This window comes from Astatotilapia calliptera, chromosome 13, assembly GCF_900246225.1.
Source record: "Astatotilapia calliptera chromosome 13, fAstCal1.2, whole genome shotgun sequence".
NCBI classification, from domain to species: domain Eukaryota; kingdom Metazoa; phylum Chordata; class Actinopteri; order Cichliformes; family Cichlidae; genus Astatotilapia; species Astatotilapia calliptera.
In genome coordinates, this window is record NC_039314.1 from 22,855,795 (window position 1) to 22,874,737 (window position 18,943).

Here is an 18,943-nt window from a genome sequence, read left to right on the forward strand (position 1 = left end):
TAGTGGTCAGCTACGACACTAACAAATGTGACAATCACACGGTGACACTTTAGGATCAATGAATAAGACCCCAGCCTCACAGGGCTACAGATGGTCAACGACTACCTGGCAACCTCAGTCATGAGTAAAGAATAAGTATTCCCTGGTCAGTGAAGGCTGATGGCAGTTGCTAAGAAAATGAATGCTGAAGTTCCACTTACACAGTAATACAGACCGGTTAGTGACCCACTGGCAACCACCTGTCACTAGCATATTACTGCACCTGTTTGAATGGAAGTGATGCTGGCTGGAGCATGTTGGCTGGAGTACTGAGGTACAACTTTGCTTTTTGAAGTTGTACTACAGATAGTAGCAAAAAACTGCAGCCAACATGCTAGCAACCAAAACGCTGCCAACCACTTGGGGAATACACATTTTCCCTTGCAACCCTTTCCCTTTGAAAACTGGAAAAGTTGACATTTTTAATGCTGTTGTAAAAGTAAATGAATGAATTAAATCCATAGTTTTTGAACAACTCTGTCTTTGTTGCTATATAAGGCCTTTAAGATGACTTAATTGGACATGATTTTTGCTTTTGTGCATATTATTGAGCATGTAGGAACAACAGTTCAGCAGTCATTATCTTGTCTCCTGTTTTCACACAATGGATGCTAAATTTCAAGACAAATGAGTCAACTAGCAGTGTGCTGCATATATCCCAGTGTGAGTCAAAAGCACTGATTGAACACTGAGCCCTTTAGGATGCACTTAAAGAATAACAAGACAGTCAAAACAGGTTGGAACGGCGCATATTTTCCTTGTGTTAGATCAAATTGTTTTTAGACTGTATGCAGTAGATATTTTAACTTTACTGGACATTAGCAGTCTGCTAATGTGCTGGTATTTCTGTCGCTCAGATGCTTGCACCTAAACATACTGAGCTAGAAAATAAATAATCAAAAAAAGACCAAAGAGCCAAATAGTGAGACCAAGGCTGTGATAAAAGGGCACATATAAACATTAACTGAAGTAGAAAGAAAGCCAGAGAGAAATGGCTCCATTCAGCCGTAACAGACTGTGTGGGAGGGAAGGAGAGCTGCTGACAGTGAAAAGTGACATAACTCAGGTAGAGAGTCTTGTTTTATAATTCATTGCAGAGTGTGTGTGTGTGTGTGTGTGTGTGTGTGTGTGTGTGTGTGTGTGTGTGTGTAAGAGTGTGTCCTGCAAACCATTATTGTAGATGAGGGTATTGCTCTTTCCACTGCCCTTATGTTCATTTATAGTTGATGATTTGAAACATTTATTTTTAATGACATTAAACAGTGACCCAAGAGGAAATTATTGGCCTTATTAGAGTTCATTTATTTTTATGTTAATCCAAGTTCATGTGTGTAGTAACCGCACAGCACACAGCCAAGATCGGGTGCATAACTCAGCAAAAGTCTTGCACTACCCACATTTCTTTATATTTTGATATTGAAATGTTTTGTACAAGAATAACAAGCTTGAAAGTCAAGTATTGATAGGACTGTTTTTATTCTTTAATACAGCGTAACTCTCTTCAGCAAGCCTTTGTTCAAGTAGCCTTTGGAAATAGATCTTCAGGCTTCTTGGAGGATGTTCAAAGCTCTTCTTTGGGTGTTGGCTGGCTTTTGTTCTGTTCTCTGCCAAGATGATGCTGTAATGTTAAACTCCATGACTGTATGTTTTTCTATGCAGGTATGCACTATCCACAGTGTGTTTGGGATCACTGTCACGCTGAAAAAGCCATCCATTACCAATCAAAAACTTTCGCATGGTGGATCAAAATCTGATGGTCTACTGTGTTCATAATTCATAAAAGATCACACTACTGACTAAAATGCAGCCCCAAACCACAACAGAGCCTCTATTATGTTTTACAAATGGCAGTAGATACTGTTGCACCTCTCTGCTGACCTCCTGTGTACATATTGACCTCAGCATTTTATCCCCATTTCCCTTTCTTAAGAATTCCTTCTTCACAGCCACCCTTCCATTAACACATTTCGGATGAGCCAAACATTAAATGAATCAACCTAAGTGTCTGATGCGTCTATTGAGTCCTGTGTCAGGACATGGCTTCAGATACTGTCCATCTGTAAATAGTTTTTAGGACTGCCATTTCTTTTGTTCTCCCATTATCCAATTTCCCCAGTTTTTATGGACACACTGGGAATCACCTTATTGATGCAAAAATACTATTTTAAGTCTGTCAAACTGTGAATTTTTTCATAGATTCAATTAAAAAAAATAGTAAAAACAATTTTGTTTTTGAAATAGATATTTTCTATTTAGATAGATAACAGCTATTTGTTATGTGTAGATTAGTTTATTAATGGGCTGAGGGGCCTTTTTTTTATTAAGTGGCTATACGAACAAAAAACAAACCAAAAATTTCATTTGAAATTGATCAAGATGAACGACTGGATTGAAAATGAGTAAAAAAGCAGCCAATGTCCCAAAAATTTTGAAAGACCTTAAGAAGCCTAAAGAACTCTTATTCAAAACCACGTCTCACTCGTTGAATGCAACATATGCATCAAAAATCAAATGCAGCTCAAGACTTTTGCACAGTACAGTATGTTTAAGACTTAAATATCAGGCTTCTTGTAATATCATAATAATAAGCATCTTAACAGTCTTGCTGTCTGCCTCTTTTTGAAGGTTACTTAAAATATTCAGACAGTGATTATTTCCAGTTGTTTCATGAGCATAACAAAAAAAACAGCAGTCAGTTTATTAACATGCAAATGGATTGTTGTTCATGACAATCATGAATGTGTAAATGCTATATATTTAAATGTTAAGATGTAAGGTTAAAACATAACTAAATATATTTTTTAAGGTCAGACCTCATACAACTCCGTATGGGAAAGCAGCTGCAGTTTGAAACCTCTCCAAACTCGCCTGGGTTTAGAGTGCTAATGGGGTTTTATTCGGTTGTTTGGAACATTTTAATGCATCACCACCTCTTTGAATGTTAATAGTATGCAGTGACTGAATGACAAGGGTGAAATCAATAAGAGATTATAGCTTTCCCTGGAATCACCAAGTCAGCATGTTTCATGGAAGCAGCAGGTGGTCTCGTTTTATTCATTCATTTATAAATGGATCAGAAAAACAGCCACTTATACAGCGAGCGCACAGACTTCTAATAGCATGTGAGCGTTTCTCTTTTACTGAGTGAGGAGAGTAATTTTAATTTCAGGTTCCAGCTATTCCCTTCTTTCAGCAAACACTCACACAGATCTGCACATAGCAGCCTAACCAAACGTGGTTGGCTGTGGTGGAATTTCAGAGAAACCCTCCCCCCTCCACCATCCTCAACAATACAGTACCTACTGTGGATTACTTCTGATTCCTAGGAACCACCTTTTCACAGTATTCGAAGTGGTCCTCACATGTAGACTATCCGGAAGAAGACCTAGCAGAGGTTGTACTTCACATCAAATCAGGTAGTACAACCTGCCACAAGAGCTGCCGGTCAGACGGCAACAAGTAATCCGATTTGTAGAGAGGATTGCTCTTGATGCTGATCTTTCCTCCATCCAGGACCTGTGCAGGTCCAGGGTTAGTAAATGGGCAGAAAACATCTCTGCAGACCCCTTACATCCTGGACATAAACTGTTCAAACTGCTACCTTCAGGCAGGTGCTACAGAGCGCTGTTTGTGAAAACCAGACTCCACAGAGGTAGTTTCTTCCCCCAGGCAGTTACTCTCATTGTCATGATGCGCTCCGTGGCAGGTAAGGTGAGACCCAAACGCAGGACTCGGAGACCAAGGATCAACTGAATGAAGCTGCTTTTTGTTGCTGTAGTATGAAAATGCAAAAATATAAAAACACATAAAAACTTGGACCAGGAGGAAACTAAGAACTCGGAACCTACAAGAGAATCATGGAAGACACAAGTAACAGAAAGGGACCAAATATGAACAACAAGAATTACAGAACTAGAATTGTAAATAATGAAAACTCAGAGGCTCTAGGAAATATAAAACTAAAGACTAACTAATACCATAACCATAATCAACCCAAAAACGTAGTCAAAGAACCAGGACCGTGACTCTCATGAACACTATGAAATAACTCCCTGCTTTCATTCAGGCCATATGCACATATTCACATTGCACTACTCAGTTTGCATAGTTTCTAACATACAGCCTATTTTTAAAAAAATGTTTCTTTTCTTTGCATGCAGGGAGCAAAGTGTACTGGAGTCTAATTCCTTGTTCGCGTGTACAAACACGGCCAAATAAAGATGATTCTGATTCTGAAAGCAGAGGTTTGGCTTGCAACCACACACACACACAAACACACAGGGATTTTGCTTTTCAGGTTATCAGGCTAAATCACTATAGACTATAGATTCAAACAACATTTTCAACTACAGCAACAGGAAAGGCATGGGAGTGCAGGGATGACATTGAATCTGATCTGTGATGTGCCTGGGTCTCGAACTTGTGGATCTTATTTAAATTGGTGTAAACAATCTGCGCTTTTAACAAAGACTCAAGGATTCAACTAGCTACCATGTATGTTTTTTTCCCCCTATTTCTTCCCAGGTGAAGATGACGACGATGAGGAGTGTGGGGAGGAGAAGCTGCCCTCGTGTTTTGACTACGTCATGCATTTCCTCACTGTATTCTGGAAGGTTCTGTTCGCCTTCGTCCCGCCCACAGAGTATTGGAATGGCTGGGCCTGCTTTGTAGTCTCCATCTGCATGATCGGACTGCTCACCGCTATGATTGGTAAGACTTTAAATATCCTGAGGGATTGACAAGAGATACACAACAAATGATGGTTTGTTCAACAGCTGAACGCATCTGTTTTCTTCTAAGTATATGCTGTGAAGTATAGTGATGGAAATTATTCCTTTCCTATCCTTACAGGGGACCTGGCCTCTCACTTTGGATGCACAGTAGGCCTGAAAGACTCTGTCACAGCAGTAGTATTTGTTGCATTGGGAACCTCAGTACCAGGTAAGCGTGTGAGCACTTATCCTTTATGTTTATATACATGTATGTGTAGGCGTACATGAATCCATCACAGTATATGTTTTTGCCATCTACTGGACCTTGTGCCAGCTTTAATCAAATCCTGTTCTCTCTTTATATTTGCTATTTAGCTTTGTAAAGTCATTATGAGGAAAAGATCTTTGTTCATCAATGATCCACCTCAAGGAATATATATTGATATTTTCAGTTCTTTGCTCAATTTACTACACAAATCAACAAAAGCTACAGTGGAATGAATATCAAGGCACGCTATTAAAACTTCACAAGTTCGAGAAACACTAAGTAACTAGTAATTCTTATATATACAGTAGCAACTTTCATAAAGATGAGATATATTTCAGCGTGATCTGTTGCACTATAGACTACAAAGTATGCAGGGGATTTTTATGTTGGTTTATGGCAAATTATACAGTCTCAACTCAAATTCACTCATCCAGAAAAGAAATGTCATGGTTATTTAGTAACAGGGAATGGGACTTGGGTAATTATCCATTACTAGAAAATGATCGGCGTAATTCTGGCATCATGATAATATTCACTAAATTTGCTTTACACAAATAGCTTTGAAGAGCTTTTCCACATGAAAGCATCTTTGTATTGATGTTCATTAATATTATTTTTCTGCTATTACAAATCCAAAGAAAAACAACATAAAAGTAGATCAAAAGAACCTCAGAGCTCACATTTCCCGAGCTCTTATTCTCAGTGAACTTGTACCAGAACTAACCCAGTAGTTCTCGGCGTCTTGCCACAATATTTTTTGCATATGGGTCCCCGTTAGACAAAGCAGTGCAGTCTGCCGACAGCAACATGGCTCATCTTGCGTAAGTGTGAAGAATGACCAAATGCGATGGCTGGGTGATTATATGTTTTAACCTTGGTCCCCACATGCACACACAGACAAATACATCAGACATACAGTGTGTACTTGACTGCTAGATGTATAAACTAGAACATGGAAAAACATAAACGACTGCACGACTTGAGTAATAGACAAGCACACTCATCTATCTGAAAAACATTAAAGCTTGAAAGAGATTTTGCACACTTGTGTACACACACCCCCACACACAATGACTTGTACTGTGACTACCATGTGCTATTACCATAAGGCTATTTGTCATGTCAGGCTCAGGTGCTCCCTTGCCTCCCATTTAGGGAGCTTAGGGATAAAAAGCGTGTGCTCCATACTACTTTATACTCACACATATATACATACACACATAGTACATTAGCATATGGCTGTACATGTAATATATGCTCATACACTAAGAAAAATATGCACTTGATATCAGCTGAATTTATGGACACATACACAGAGATGCTCAAGTCACAGTACTGCACACAATGTGTAGAGCTGCCGAATGAAAACAAAGTGGCTCAGCCTTTCTGAAGCTCTCAGCCTTATTAACAGAGCCTCCTGTGGCTTCACCGCACATACGCGCACATACACACACACACAAAGAAACAGACCTCAGTTCTGTGGCTATTACAGTTAATAAAACCCATCCTGTGCTGTGGTTCTATGTCAGTTACCCTCGTTTATCACAGTTAGCCAGGCTAACCCACACATGGAGAAAGGGAGATAGAAAGAAAACAACTAAAGCGGTGCTGTTAGGAAAATTTGAAACTAAAGAAGCTCACATTTCTTTGTAGTTTGCGGGTATTCGGGTAAAATTTCAGGTAAAACTTTGTTGGTTCGTGATTCCACAGTACACTTGATGTGTGCAGTGTATTATCATGACTCCTAATGGCTTCAGAAATTTGATCCGAGCATATAAACTGAGGAAAATACGCAGGGATTTAAAAGAGAAAAAAAAAAGATACATACAGAAGATAAAAGCATTGTGCAATAAATGTTGGTTCAGGACAGTGAAGCTGATAGTCATCATGTATCCTCACAATATTGTATCACAATAAATATGTCATGTAAGACATGATTTTTGACAAATAAATGTAAATAGATAAGATATTTATGATCAGTCACTGTAAAATACTCGAATACTCTTTGACCCTCTGTCAAAGTAACAAATTAATAAATATTCCTGAATGTTTTTCAATTAAACTAATAAGAGCTGCCACACATCAGTCTCCCAGCACTGTCCAGTTCAGAACAAAATATCTTTAAAAAGATTTTCAACTGGTTTATACCCCCTGAGTATTTATATACCCCTCTGTGTATTGTTCAGTATTTTGTGGACCAGTGATCTATAATAAGGAATCTCAAGAGGGCCAGATTTCCTTTGGATAGTCACAGTCCCCAGAGGATTAATGCTTCTGTTTTTATTCCTTTATTGCTAACACTATAAACGTTCCAAATGCCAAGATTTTCCTGAGCATATTAGTTGCATGTTCTTCCATTTTAAGAGGCAATGGGGAAAAACAGGAACAGAGGGGAGAGGGGAAGAAGGAGGAGCATGACGTCAAAAAGAGAAGAGCGAGGCAGTGACTGATTGACAGAGAGGTAGTGGAAAAGGGCAAAAAGCTCTCCAGGGAGCCATAGTGTCACATAAGGAGCTTCAGAGTGGAACCTGTTTCACAGTAACACACACTCACGTCACTGCTGAACACGTACACACCCACGGACTCACCCACTCAATCAAGCTCACAAGCACTCTAAGACCATTTGATGCACAGGCGTGCATGCCTTTGCCAGCTGGCAGAGACATGGCATCAGATTGGACCCAGGTGGCAAACTTCGCAAACACACAGAGACACAGTGTACATACAGTATGCGCTCTTAATACAGAAAACACACACACACACACAAAAACAGGAACACACAGAGCGTTGACACACATCCATAAGCCCAGCAGACAGGTGTTAGTCTCTTTCACAGGCCAATTGTCATATCTATCACCACCCTGTATCTACTTCTTGATCCTCCCATCATCCTCTTTTCCAAAGCCAGGTTGGCTGCTGCTTCAAGTAATCCCTTCCTTCTCTTTTCATCTTTTTCTTTCTTCCGTAATCACAGTTTTTGTCTCTTCTTGTTGTATCTGGCAGAGAAAGGCAAGATGACATGAATCACTAACAAAGAGAAGCTAGCCAGAAAAGAGTGCTAACTGACCATTTGGCTATTTGCTCACCAAACAGCCTATTGTTGAGATCTGGCAGAGTCACCGTTGCTCCTTTCAGTGCAGGAAGGAAGAGCATGACTTTGGAGCTGCTGTAGTTTGGCAAACATTAGGCAGGGGAAATTTTTAGGACTACGCAGCACATTGCTTCTTAGTCACCAGGCCAAAATCTGTTTGTTCCCCCTAACTGCAATTCAACTTTGTAAATTCTTGATCTCGGAGCAAATCGTGCATATGCTGGCTGCTGTAGAAGAAACACTGCAATTGGATTAAAGATTGTGGCTCCTAATTTAAGGTTGCCTGTCTAAAAATAGAAAACAAGATTTATATAGTGCTCTGTATGTGGTCTGTATTAATAGCTATATACATTATGCATGCATGAAAAGTGTCCTTATCTGTCCATGCAGTCTTGTGTAACACAGAAATCACTGCAAATTTACCAGATCCTGAATAATTTTCCTAATTCACAGCGGGAAATTATCCCATTACAGCTGCTCAGTCATGTGAAAGTCGTAGAATGCACGATGCATAATTCAAATCTTCCAGTAACAGTCTTACTGGGTTTTCCAGCATCAGCATGGCTGTTTGTTGGAGAAACATTGATTCTAACAGACCAATATCTTCACTGCAGTGTGACCAGTGTTTCATCGTTTGTATTTTAAACCTTCTTTTCTTACCACTCTTAGATTATTCCTGTTTGTCAGTGGGAGCAATGGGATCTTGATTAATTCTGTGTTGCTGTGAAACGCAGAACCATACACTGATGGAAGTCAAACCGACTCCTTAGAAGAGCTACAAAGTCATCCATCTTTTTGTGCAGAAATCTTACCTTGTCCATGACGATAAAAGTGTAATCCAACTTATATCTCCTCTTTCCTCTCCTCATCTATCTTTTGCCTCCCCTCCTTGTACCTTTGGCATAGATATCCATTGTTGTTATTCTGGTTGAAAGTGGAAATAACATAAAAAAAAAAAAAAAAGTTCAAATACTCTATGATAACAAAGGCAACTGTTACAGGCAACAGGCACAGTTGGGGGATTTTGTGATTAGGCGTGTCAGTCTGTTTGCAGTGTTAGACATTTAGTCAGTAACACTTAATTTACACTGAATGGAACATTTTGTTTTATTTATTGCTTTACACTTTCACTCCACAAAAACGGTTGCATTCATTTCTTGGTGACGGAAGAAGAATAGGAAAGTCAAAGTTTTTAATAAGTCATCATCAGAATTAAGAGTGTTTTTTATCTTGCGATCAGCTAATGTATTAACTCATTAGCGCTACATCAGTGTTACATGTATCTGATCTTTTTTTTTTCTTTCTCATTAACTTGAACATGAGAGATTGTAACAACGATCACCAGTTACTTTATGGCCAATGACAACTCTGTTTTTTCTCTCTCTCTCTCTCTTCATCCAGACACATTTGCCAGTAAGGTAGCAGCTATCCAGGATCAGTATGCAGATGCATCCATTGGTAATGTGACAGGCTCCAATGCTGTCAATGTGTTTCTGGGCATTGGGGTAAGTCCAGCACATTTGATTAAAGATGTATTGATTGATAGCTATTTAGAGAAAATGCAGTAGTGCTTGTCATTTTGCTGTAGTATAAATTATTATGTTGTGCTTGGTATAAATGATAGGTTACTGCATGAGTCCTATTCTTTAATTCTGCATGAATGAGTGTGTGACTGACAAGTGGTATGGTCTGTCACACCCATCTGTCTCCTTTGGCAAAGTCTATATTTGCTTTTGTTTCCTTTGTTGTACATGCTCACCGCGTCTCATGTTATTAAATTCAGTTTTGCTGCTGTTCAACAGGTGGCGTGGTCCATTGCTGCCATCTACCACAACAGCAGGGGTGAGGAGTTCAGGGTAGATCCTGGCACGCTGGCTTTCTCGGTCACACTCTTCACCATCTTTGCCTTTATCTGTGTCGCCATGCTGATGTACCGACGGCGACCAGACATTGGTGGAGAGCTGGGTGGGCCCCGGACTGCGAAGGCCCTTACCACCATGCTGTTCGTTAGCCTGTGGCTCCTCTACATCCTCTTCTCCTCACTGGAAGCCTACTGCCACATCCAGGGCTTCTAAGATGATAGGAGATGTTGAAGAGAAGGGTGGGACAAAGCAAGAAAACATGGAGGAAAAAACAAGGGGGAGGTGGATGAATGGATGAATTTGGATTTAGGAATTAAGGCTGTCTCGTTGTTCTATAAGTCCCCCCTTCAGCAATAGATTTAATGATAGATGAATGGATGGATGTACAGATGAAGGAGTGCACATTTAAACAGATAAAGACAGAATGGAAAGAGGTACAGATGCATGGAAGGATAACAAAAAACATGAGATTAATAGGAAGCGAAATTATCCAGAACGGTGGAAGCTTAATGAGAAAAGGAAAAAAAATCAAAGATATATATTCGCGTCTCACTCTAAAAGTGCAAACCAATCAAGTCATCTTATTAAACGTGTCCCAACTGGCTCGACCTTACAGAATTACAATGAATTTAAACACTTGGACTGAGGTTAAAACAGAGGTACGCACCATAAAAGCTCCTATTGAGAACGAGTGGTTTCAGCAGGAGCCCTCTTTCAGTGTAGTGCATCGTATCCAAACACTGTAACAGGCAGGAGTGAGACAGACAAAGAAAGAATAACTTTATCAGTATGTGCATGCATGACCAGACAATACTGAAAACATAATCAGAAGAAACCGGATACATTGCCACAATTGTTTCATGACAACTAACTGTGTGTGTGCTGGTGTGTAACAGTGGGTGTCCCTGCTTGTGTGTTGTGGGAAGATGGTCAAGTACTGTGAAAAAAAACGCCTCTCGTCTTGCTCTCACTGCGTGAGGCGAGATATGCTTTCGTGTTCGAGGTCTTTTTGACTCTCGCTCTCCCAGCCTGTAGAAATGCCGAGTATGACTTTCGCAGGAGAGCAAATTCAGTGAGATGAAATGTTTTAAGCGTCACTGAGGTTCGAATTGTAAATATAAAGAGCTGATCGTACATTACAGCTTCACGGTTTTCCTTCTGAATGTCTCGGTTACGCCATGCGCTCCTGATCGGACCCTCTTTCTGTTGCTTTATACTGTAAATGTAAATGAATTAAGGACTAATTTGAACCAAGAAGTGGTTAGTGTGCTTTTATCTTTAATAAGGTCATGTCTGAGAAGACGAAATGGCCACTCTACCGTCGAAAACTGTTAGAAACTATTATCACTGCATAAATATCTAGGTATTTTTGATTTTACTATGGAACCACCTGGTGTTCCACCTGTGGGATTGCCGCCATCATTTCTGAATCATAACTTTTAAATAGCCTGAAAATTCTAGCTAGCACCCATTATAGGCCTTCTTTTCCTTCATTTTCTGCCACTTGGTTTACTTAACAGCTTCAGTCATTATCTCTGTGCATCGCCAACCTGGCTGGTCGCTGGACCAATCAAAATCTTCAAGGGCTTTGTAATAACCACTAATCCCTAACCCTGACCCTTGATTTATAATGTTTCACATAGATTGGTCGTTAAGGGGAATATTTAACAGGCGCTTATATTGGTAAACCTTACACATTGACTTCTCAGTTAAAAGAGCTTTGCTTCAAACTAGCGCAGGGCTACATGAGATAATAGCTGCACGTCTTTGTTATGTTACCACACCAGGCATCAAGAATTTCCTAGATATTGTAAAAGCAACCTGCTGCTTCTAAGTACTCATTCAGACAAGGCTTCAACTTTTCATTCCAAAAAACACTACTAGTCAAAAACATTTTACTCATAATATGTCTGGATGACGAAGGCCTTAACCTAAAGAAAGCAATTACCATCTGGCTTTGTCATATTTCTTTATTCAAAGGTAAGTTGCTTTCAAACAAATAACCTTAATGTGATCTGTGGGATTTACTCATTCTTGTTGAACTTGACACATTAGTTCAGCTGCCAGTTTTCAGTCTTAACACAAAAGCCATCAGATAAAGGGATAGCTGAAAATGATTTTTTGTTGGGCCGGACGTCAGCGTAGAGGACGGGGTAAATGTGGATATGTAACACAGGTTACATCTAATCTCAGACAGCCTGTGTTTGACAAGCTCACACCGGTTTCAGGGCAATAACAGAAAGCTAACAGGGATACAGTTACAACACTTGTCCCCACAAATCTCCTCCTGCTGTGGAGTATATAGCCCAGTGTTTTAATTCTCAGTAGCCAGGTTACCATGGTAGTCCACCCTGGTTAAAAGCTAATTAACTCTTAAAGTGTATAATCTCTCTTTGTGACATGGGCACAAACAGTCTCTGTTATTCTATTATATATGTAGCATACTTTTGTTAGTTTAACAATGTAAACTGATCTTAAATTATTACCCCTGGTCTGTGTGCATGATGTGACAGAGGCCCACTTGGACTTATTTATCATCCTAATAGTGTGCTAGTAGCTTAAAAGGACACCGGGGCATATGAAACACTACGTCTACTGCGTGCAGACCAAACTTACTGCCAGATCGTAAGACTCACAAACTAAAATTCCAAAACACTAAATGTCTGGAAATCTTCTGCTTTCTGTAATTCAGTATTAGACAGACAACAAATCGATCCCAAAACCTCGAACACCAAGGGCCCAGAATTATGTACATTTTAAAGCCTGTCTCGACTGTCAGAGAAGTTTAGACTTCAGACTGTTAACTATTGCAACATTCAGCTAAACTCACAAAGATCTCAGCATACACGTAACTTACAGTATATGTAGGCATAATAAAAGTCCATAAGTCCAGAATTCCTCTGCTTCTAATGTGTTTTTTACTTGATGTATATGATAAATTGTATTTATAATGTCATCTGTAAAAGTAAGTAGTCCGGACTAGATGTAATCCATTTTAAACTTGGCAGGATTCTTGTAAAAGGCAGATTTTAACCCCTGAGAAAGTAGACCTGGGCTGGCTTAGATTGGATGAGTTTGGCAAATCCAGATAATTGCAACGATATAAATACTCTGAATATAGCTTTTGAAAAAATTATTAATTACACAACAACACTAGGATGAAAATTTGAGAAGACAGTGCTACAGAAAAATGGCTTTGTTGCTGCAGTTTTGTTTGTTGTACAGTTTGAAAACTACTAAGAAAAGACATTTGGTGTATATGTCGTTTGATAGCTACAGTATAATGAGATATTGCATTACTTGCATTTGTCAAACTCAGCACAATCTGTGGCTCATCATTAGAGTAGCTGTTCTTAAGTGAAGGCCTTGGAGTGGCAGTTTACCCCTGTTTTGCCAAAGGGAAAACTTTATATCAGATATTAATGTTTGCAGTCCAATCTGTAAAGGGTTTTCTAACCAATGGATCTTTCTTAAAACACCAAATATAATTCATATTTGATTAGTAATCTGAAAAGCATTAAAAAAGGCTTGATGTTGTTTTAACAGAACTCAAATCTTTTTATTTAAATTTGTATGTATTTGTCTCTTCACTGGCACGAGCTGAGGGTTTATACACTGTAAAAAAAACTAAATTATGCTAGCTTGCTTTTAAAAAAAAAAGAAGGAATAACGATATTAAAGCTGTATGCATCACTTTTTGAGTACCTTCAGTAAGGTATTGTCTTTGATATTGCTAAATCATGTTGGAATTACTTAAAATGTGCCAGCTGCCTAATATTTTGAGGTGAACTCTAGCGTGAGCAGGAATCAAATGCTTGCAAAAATGCAGTTTCGTGCATTAAATTTATGGCTTGTATTTTTTTTTTTAAATGCTAAAAGTTTTCTTTTATGGGAATTTAGCTCTTTTGCTGCACTGGCTTTGCTGCACTGGCGTTGCTGCACCGTCTCTCTGGGTGTATTCACTTTGGCTTAAGAGCTAGTCTGACATGAACCTTATTGGCAGATTAATGACAGCTGTTCAGAGTTTGAAACAAGGCTGGAAACTAAACATTGTTAGCTGTTGTTTAGCTAAAGACTTTTCTTGGCTGTACATCATCAAATATTAACTTTCTGGTTGAACTTTTTTTTTTCTATCTGCAACTAGCAACTTTCCTGCAAAGACTGTAAAGCAATTTGTTCCAGCTCAAGTCACAATAACGCTTGAGTCCAGCTTCGTGCTTTGGTTTGAAATTCTGCATTTTAAAGGGTCAAAAGTTAGCCAGGTCATCACTGTATATATTAACACTAACAGCTAGTAAGGAGTAGAAAAATGAGCTGTAGATTGCATTTGTTTTAACTTTTGTTCTTCTGTGGTGGGGTTTGAAACAGAATTGGGCAGGTTTTTAAATGACGGACAAGCATTGCACTGGTTCTTGTCGCTTATGTGAAACGGCTACTACGTTGGTTCATTTACAGAGTTGCTTCTGATGTAAAAAACAGAGATTGTGTTTTCTGTCTCTGATTTACACAATAATAATGATGTACCTGATGTAAAAATACAGTGGTGTTGAATCAGTTGTAAACCATTAACAATGTTGATTCTAATGTAAGGGTTGACGATATGTTTGTGTTGCCATATTCACTTTTTAACTGACTGTCTGTCTGACAGACCGAGGAATAAATAACAGCAACATCGGACAGACAAAATGAGCAAAAGGAAGGACAAACGCCCCTACTGGTACAAGCGGAGCAATATTTGCTACAGAGAAAAAAATGTACCGCTGGAAACAAAGGCTACCAGAGCTATTCTCTACCTTAAAATGCAACATTTAACATGTAGAAAAAAGGATGGTGATGTAGAGAAGAAGAAAGAAAAAGAAGATGACACGAAAGAAGATGAAAATAATAATAATAATAATTAAAAAATGAAGTTACAGCCATATGTTGATTTCTGGGTCAGAGAGACTGATGTGGACTTCTCCTGCCCAGCATGTGTATTGTTATGGTGTCTTTATCTGTCCCTGTGTCTCTCCACCCTCTTTCTCTATCTTGCTTTCTCAATCTCACTGCTGCCAAAGTAACCAAAACAGGCAGTTCTCCTTTTGTTCCGTATCTTCTTCCCAGCTCCCGTTCTACCCTCTGTCTCCCTATGCCATGTTTTCCATATTTTGGAATGTCAATGTGCTACTTGTTGACACTGTGCATGAATGATAACATGTCTGTATATAGTTATAGAGAATTGTATCCCATTTCCTTAGTGTTGACTAAAAAAGGTTTGAATGTTGTACAGATTCAGGTTTTCCTTTTTTTCTGTTCAGTTACATTTTGTAATGTATGTAGAGCTTAACAACATTTTGTTTTTAATTTAAACAAAGATGCGATGACTTTTTTTTTTTTTTGGAGTAACTTGCACATTACTAATGAATTCATCAAGTTTTTTTGTTAAAAAAGGCAATATCTGCTGTTATTGAATGAGAGATGTGATCTTAAAGAAGTTATGTATCTTAAATAAGTAATCTATATGGGAGCTGCATGGGTTATTTGTACAAAAAAAGAGACGCTGCTTGCTACTTCTAATACTGTGGCTGTATGAGGAATACTGTATGTATATCTAAAGGTTATTTTATCATTAAAGAAATAATAATAATAATAATAATAATGTGTATATACTGTACAGTGTTATAAGTGAGGTGGACTATACGACCATCACACTAACCATAGAGAATTAATTCTACATATTTATTTAAAGGAAACAACAACACTCGCTACACTCAAGAATGACATATATTGCCTTTTTGGAGAAGTTGTAGTTTGCTTAGAGCTTATTTCTCTATCGCTGCCTCACTCTGCCCTCCCATGCATCCTCTTTCTTCATTCTTGGTTGGTTAATTTTTTTCCTTCCATCTGCTTCCATTTACTTTTATTTTGGCGTTGGAGGCTTTTGAGATTGCCTTTTGTCAGTGATTGTTGTCGTTTGATTCAGACAGCGTTATGTTTTTAGTTTGTCTTTTTGACTCGTGTCTCACTTATGGTTGCTTTTTATGCCCCCTAAATCATTATCTCTAGAACTGCTTCTATTCACCAACATCCAAGTATAGTTATGAATATCTGCCTGTGCATCTGATTTAGTCTCTCAACGGATAATTTGTTTGTATTTAAACCATCTGTTTTCCGAGCTGTCGATCATTTATCTTGGTTGCTGAATAATTCTCTTTTTGTTTTTCTTTCCTAAATTCTTCCTTTGTGCCAACAAATTCTGGTTTTTATTTCTTCACTCCTTCCTTTCATTCATCTTCTCTTTCTTTCTCTGTCCTCTTTGCACTTTCGGGGTGTTTCAGGGTTTTTTATGTTTGTCACTTTGATTTGATGTGGGGGGGTTTTTCTTTTCTTAACGGAACAGTAACTTTAATAATCATGTTTGTAATAATTTTTAAGATTTGTTTTCTTTTTGCCGCTGTTTCTCTGTGTGTGCGTGTATTAATTTTCTTTTCTTTTTTAAATTAATTTCTGGTCAAGACCAAATGATAGGAGGAAAGTTGTTGTATGTGTGTTGCCACTAACTGTGACTGCTCTCCATGGTACATGGTAATTCTGATAAAACCAGTAAAATAAAGTTTGGGATACCCTGTTTCAGAGACCCTGTGAGTGCACTGCCTTTCTACAGTGTGTGTTTGTGAGCATGTGTGTTTGTGTTACATCCTGTCTGTATTTAAAAGCTTTAGTATCAAACATATTTATTATGCAGTTTCTATTATTAGCTACATATTCAATAAGTAAATAGAATCTGTGTGTCTCTTGTACACTTGAACATCCATATATATATAAATGCTAAATAAGAGGGGCCCTAGGATGGAGCCTTTGGGGACCCCACATGTGATTTCTATATTTTGTGATGAGAATTGGCTTATTGACACATAGAAATTCCTGTTGTTAAGGTAGGATTTGAACCAGTCGAGTGCCGTACCAGAGAGTCCGACCCAGCTCTCGAGACGTTCCAGTAATATGTCATGATCAACAGTGTCAAACGCCACACTAAGGTCCAATAGTACCAATACTGTGGATTTTAATAACTAAATAATTAATTTGGATTAAAATAAAAATCTACCAGTGGATAGACTGTTATTGAGACTACCTTATATAAATTTTATGCAGTACAGATAGAACATCTGTCCTTTAGAGTATAAAAATGTTCTAAATTCACATTTGCACTGGTCTTTTTTAATTATCTGACAAATTATGTCCCCTGCTGTGTAATTTATAGTAGTTATAGACTTTATATACAGTACTCTGCAAAAATCTTGAGTCACCACTCATTTGTTTAAATATAGCTTGGAAAAGAGGAAAATTTGCAAATAATTTGCACATATAAATGGGAAATTTGTATATTAGTATATTTCTAATGAGGTTTGACCAACACAATTCACTTTTGCTTCTTGGAAGCAAAGCACAAAGAGCTGAAGGTTGGCTTGTGACTTTTGCAATGAAGTAAAATACTGGTATAGCCTTGAGATGACTGTTGCTTGGTAGTTTATAAATAAAATTCAACCAGATTTCATTGAATTGAATCGTGACATCCCCCTCTGGTTAGTGACATCCCACTATTAAGCTTCAATCTGCCATTACCATTGATGTGAAACCGGACATGAGGATCTAACTGAGAAACAAAGGGATACTGTATGCTTATAGGCTAAATCACACAGTAATGTTTGATTAACAGTCCTTCTAAATGGAATTAAACTTTATTGTCATTGCACATGTCACAAGTACAAGGCAACAAAATGCAGTTTGCATCCATCCAGAAAGTGCTTTTGCAATAATATAGATATATTACAGAATGTGGATCTATACAGCTGTAAGGAAGAAGCTGTTCCAGTACCTGGTGGTCTTAGTCCGGATGCTCCCAGAGGGCAGGAGAGCCCGTGTGCTGGGTGACTGGGGTCTTTGATGATTTTCCCAGCCCTTTTCAGACACCTCTTCCTCCAGATGTCTTGTATGGCAGGAAGTGGTGCTCCAGCGATGCGCTGTGCGGTTTTCAAAACCCTCTGCAACGCTAGAGCAGCTCCCACACCAGACTGTTATACAGTTGGTCAGGATGCTCTCAATGGTGCAGCGGTACCATAATTTTAAAAATGGCTATCATTTTATATTCAGTAAATGGGCTTCTGTGGCCATAAACCCATCAGAAAAGTGTTTTGAGGTCACAGAGTGAGAGATCTAAAGGTTCATATAGACAACAAAAGGCTTTTCCACTGTTGTTAGTAAGAATGCAGGCTTAATATTACAACCCTTTTAATACTAATTAGTCATTGCAAATATTGACATCACACATTTCACTTACCTTTCCAAATCACTACCTTAACTTGTGTTTACTACCTAACATCCAGTTACTATATTACATGCAACCTTGTTACTGTCACTATCCTGATACATCCATGCTGGCACTGTTTGCTGCTGCAGCTCAGTCCCAGTCTATCCTAGTTAAAAACATTTTGCCGAATCTTGCACGTGACAAAATTGATTTTCATAGTGTGACCGTGATTGGCATTTTGTGAGAGCTCCCTCATAAATCTGTGTAACCATTTGCTGTAAATTGTTATTTTCTTGATCTGAATGTCTTCTAGGTTTATTTGAACTAAAAGCAGCCAAACGGCATGTTACACTTGCCTAAAGCACTCACTTAGGAAAAACGCCTTCCGGGTAAAGTAGGGGGTCTGATTTGAAACTGAGTAAAAAGAAAAAACTGCAGGGCTTTTAGAGAAATAAACAGAATGTAAATATAGAGAAAGTTACACAATGGTCAGTAGAAAGCCTTTATAAGAGCTGATTGATAGATGAATTGTGTTTAGGTTTCTCCTCTTCCTTAGCTGCCACCATGATGGATCATGCCCGTTCTCTGCTGCAGGCATGATGGATTATTCCAAACACAAATAAATCCTCTTCCTGTTTGTTACATTTAGTTGTGGCTGATGTTTTATTTATTTTAATCCTGTCC

General features: G+C 38.5%; 1 protein-coding gene across 4 annotated transcripts in view; it reads left to right on the forward strand.

Moving 5' to 3' along the window:
• The window catches only part of slc8a1b (solute carrier family 8 member 1b), a 146,392-nt gene extending 132,760 nt beyond the window's left edge, over positions 1-13,632 (forward strand). For 3 of the 4 annotated variants that reach the window (XM_026189820.1, XM_026189821.1, XM_026189822.1), the window contains exons 8-11: positions 4,564-4,749; positions 4,891-4,980; positions 9,512-9,615; positions 9,913-13,632. In XM_026189820.1, coding sequence (XP_026045605.1) covers positions 4,564-4,749; positions 4,891-4,980; positions 9,512-9,615; positions 9,913-10,185 — 653 coding nt within the window. In that variant the 3' untranslated portion in view covers positions 10,186-13,632. The other variant, XM_026189823.1, reaches the window with a different exon arrangement.
• The last annotated feature ends 5,311 nt before the right edge of the window (positions 13,633-18,943 follow it).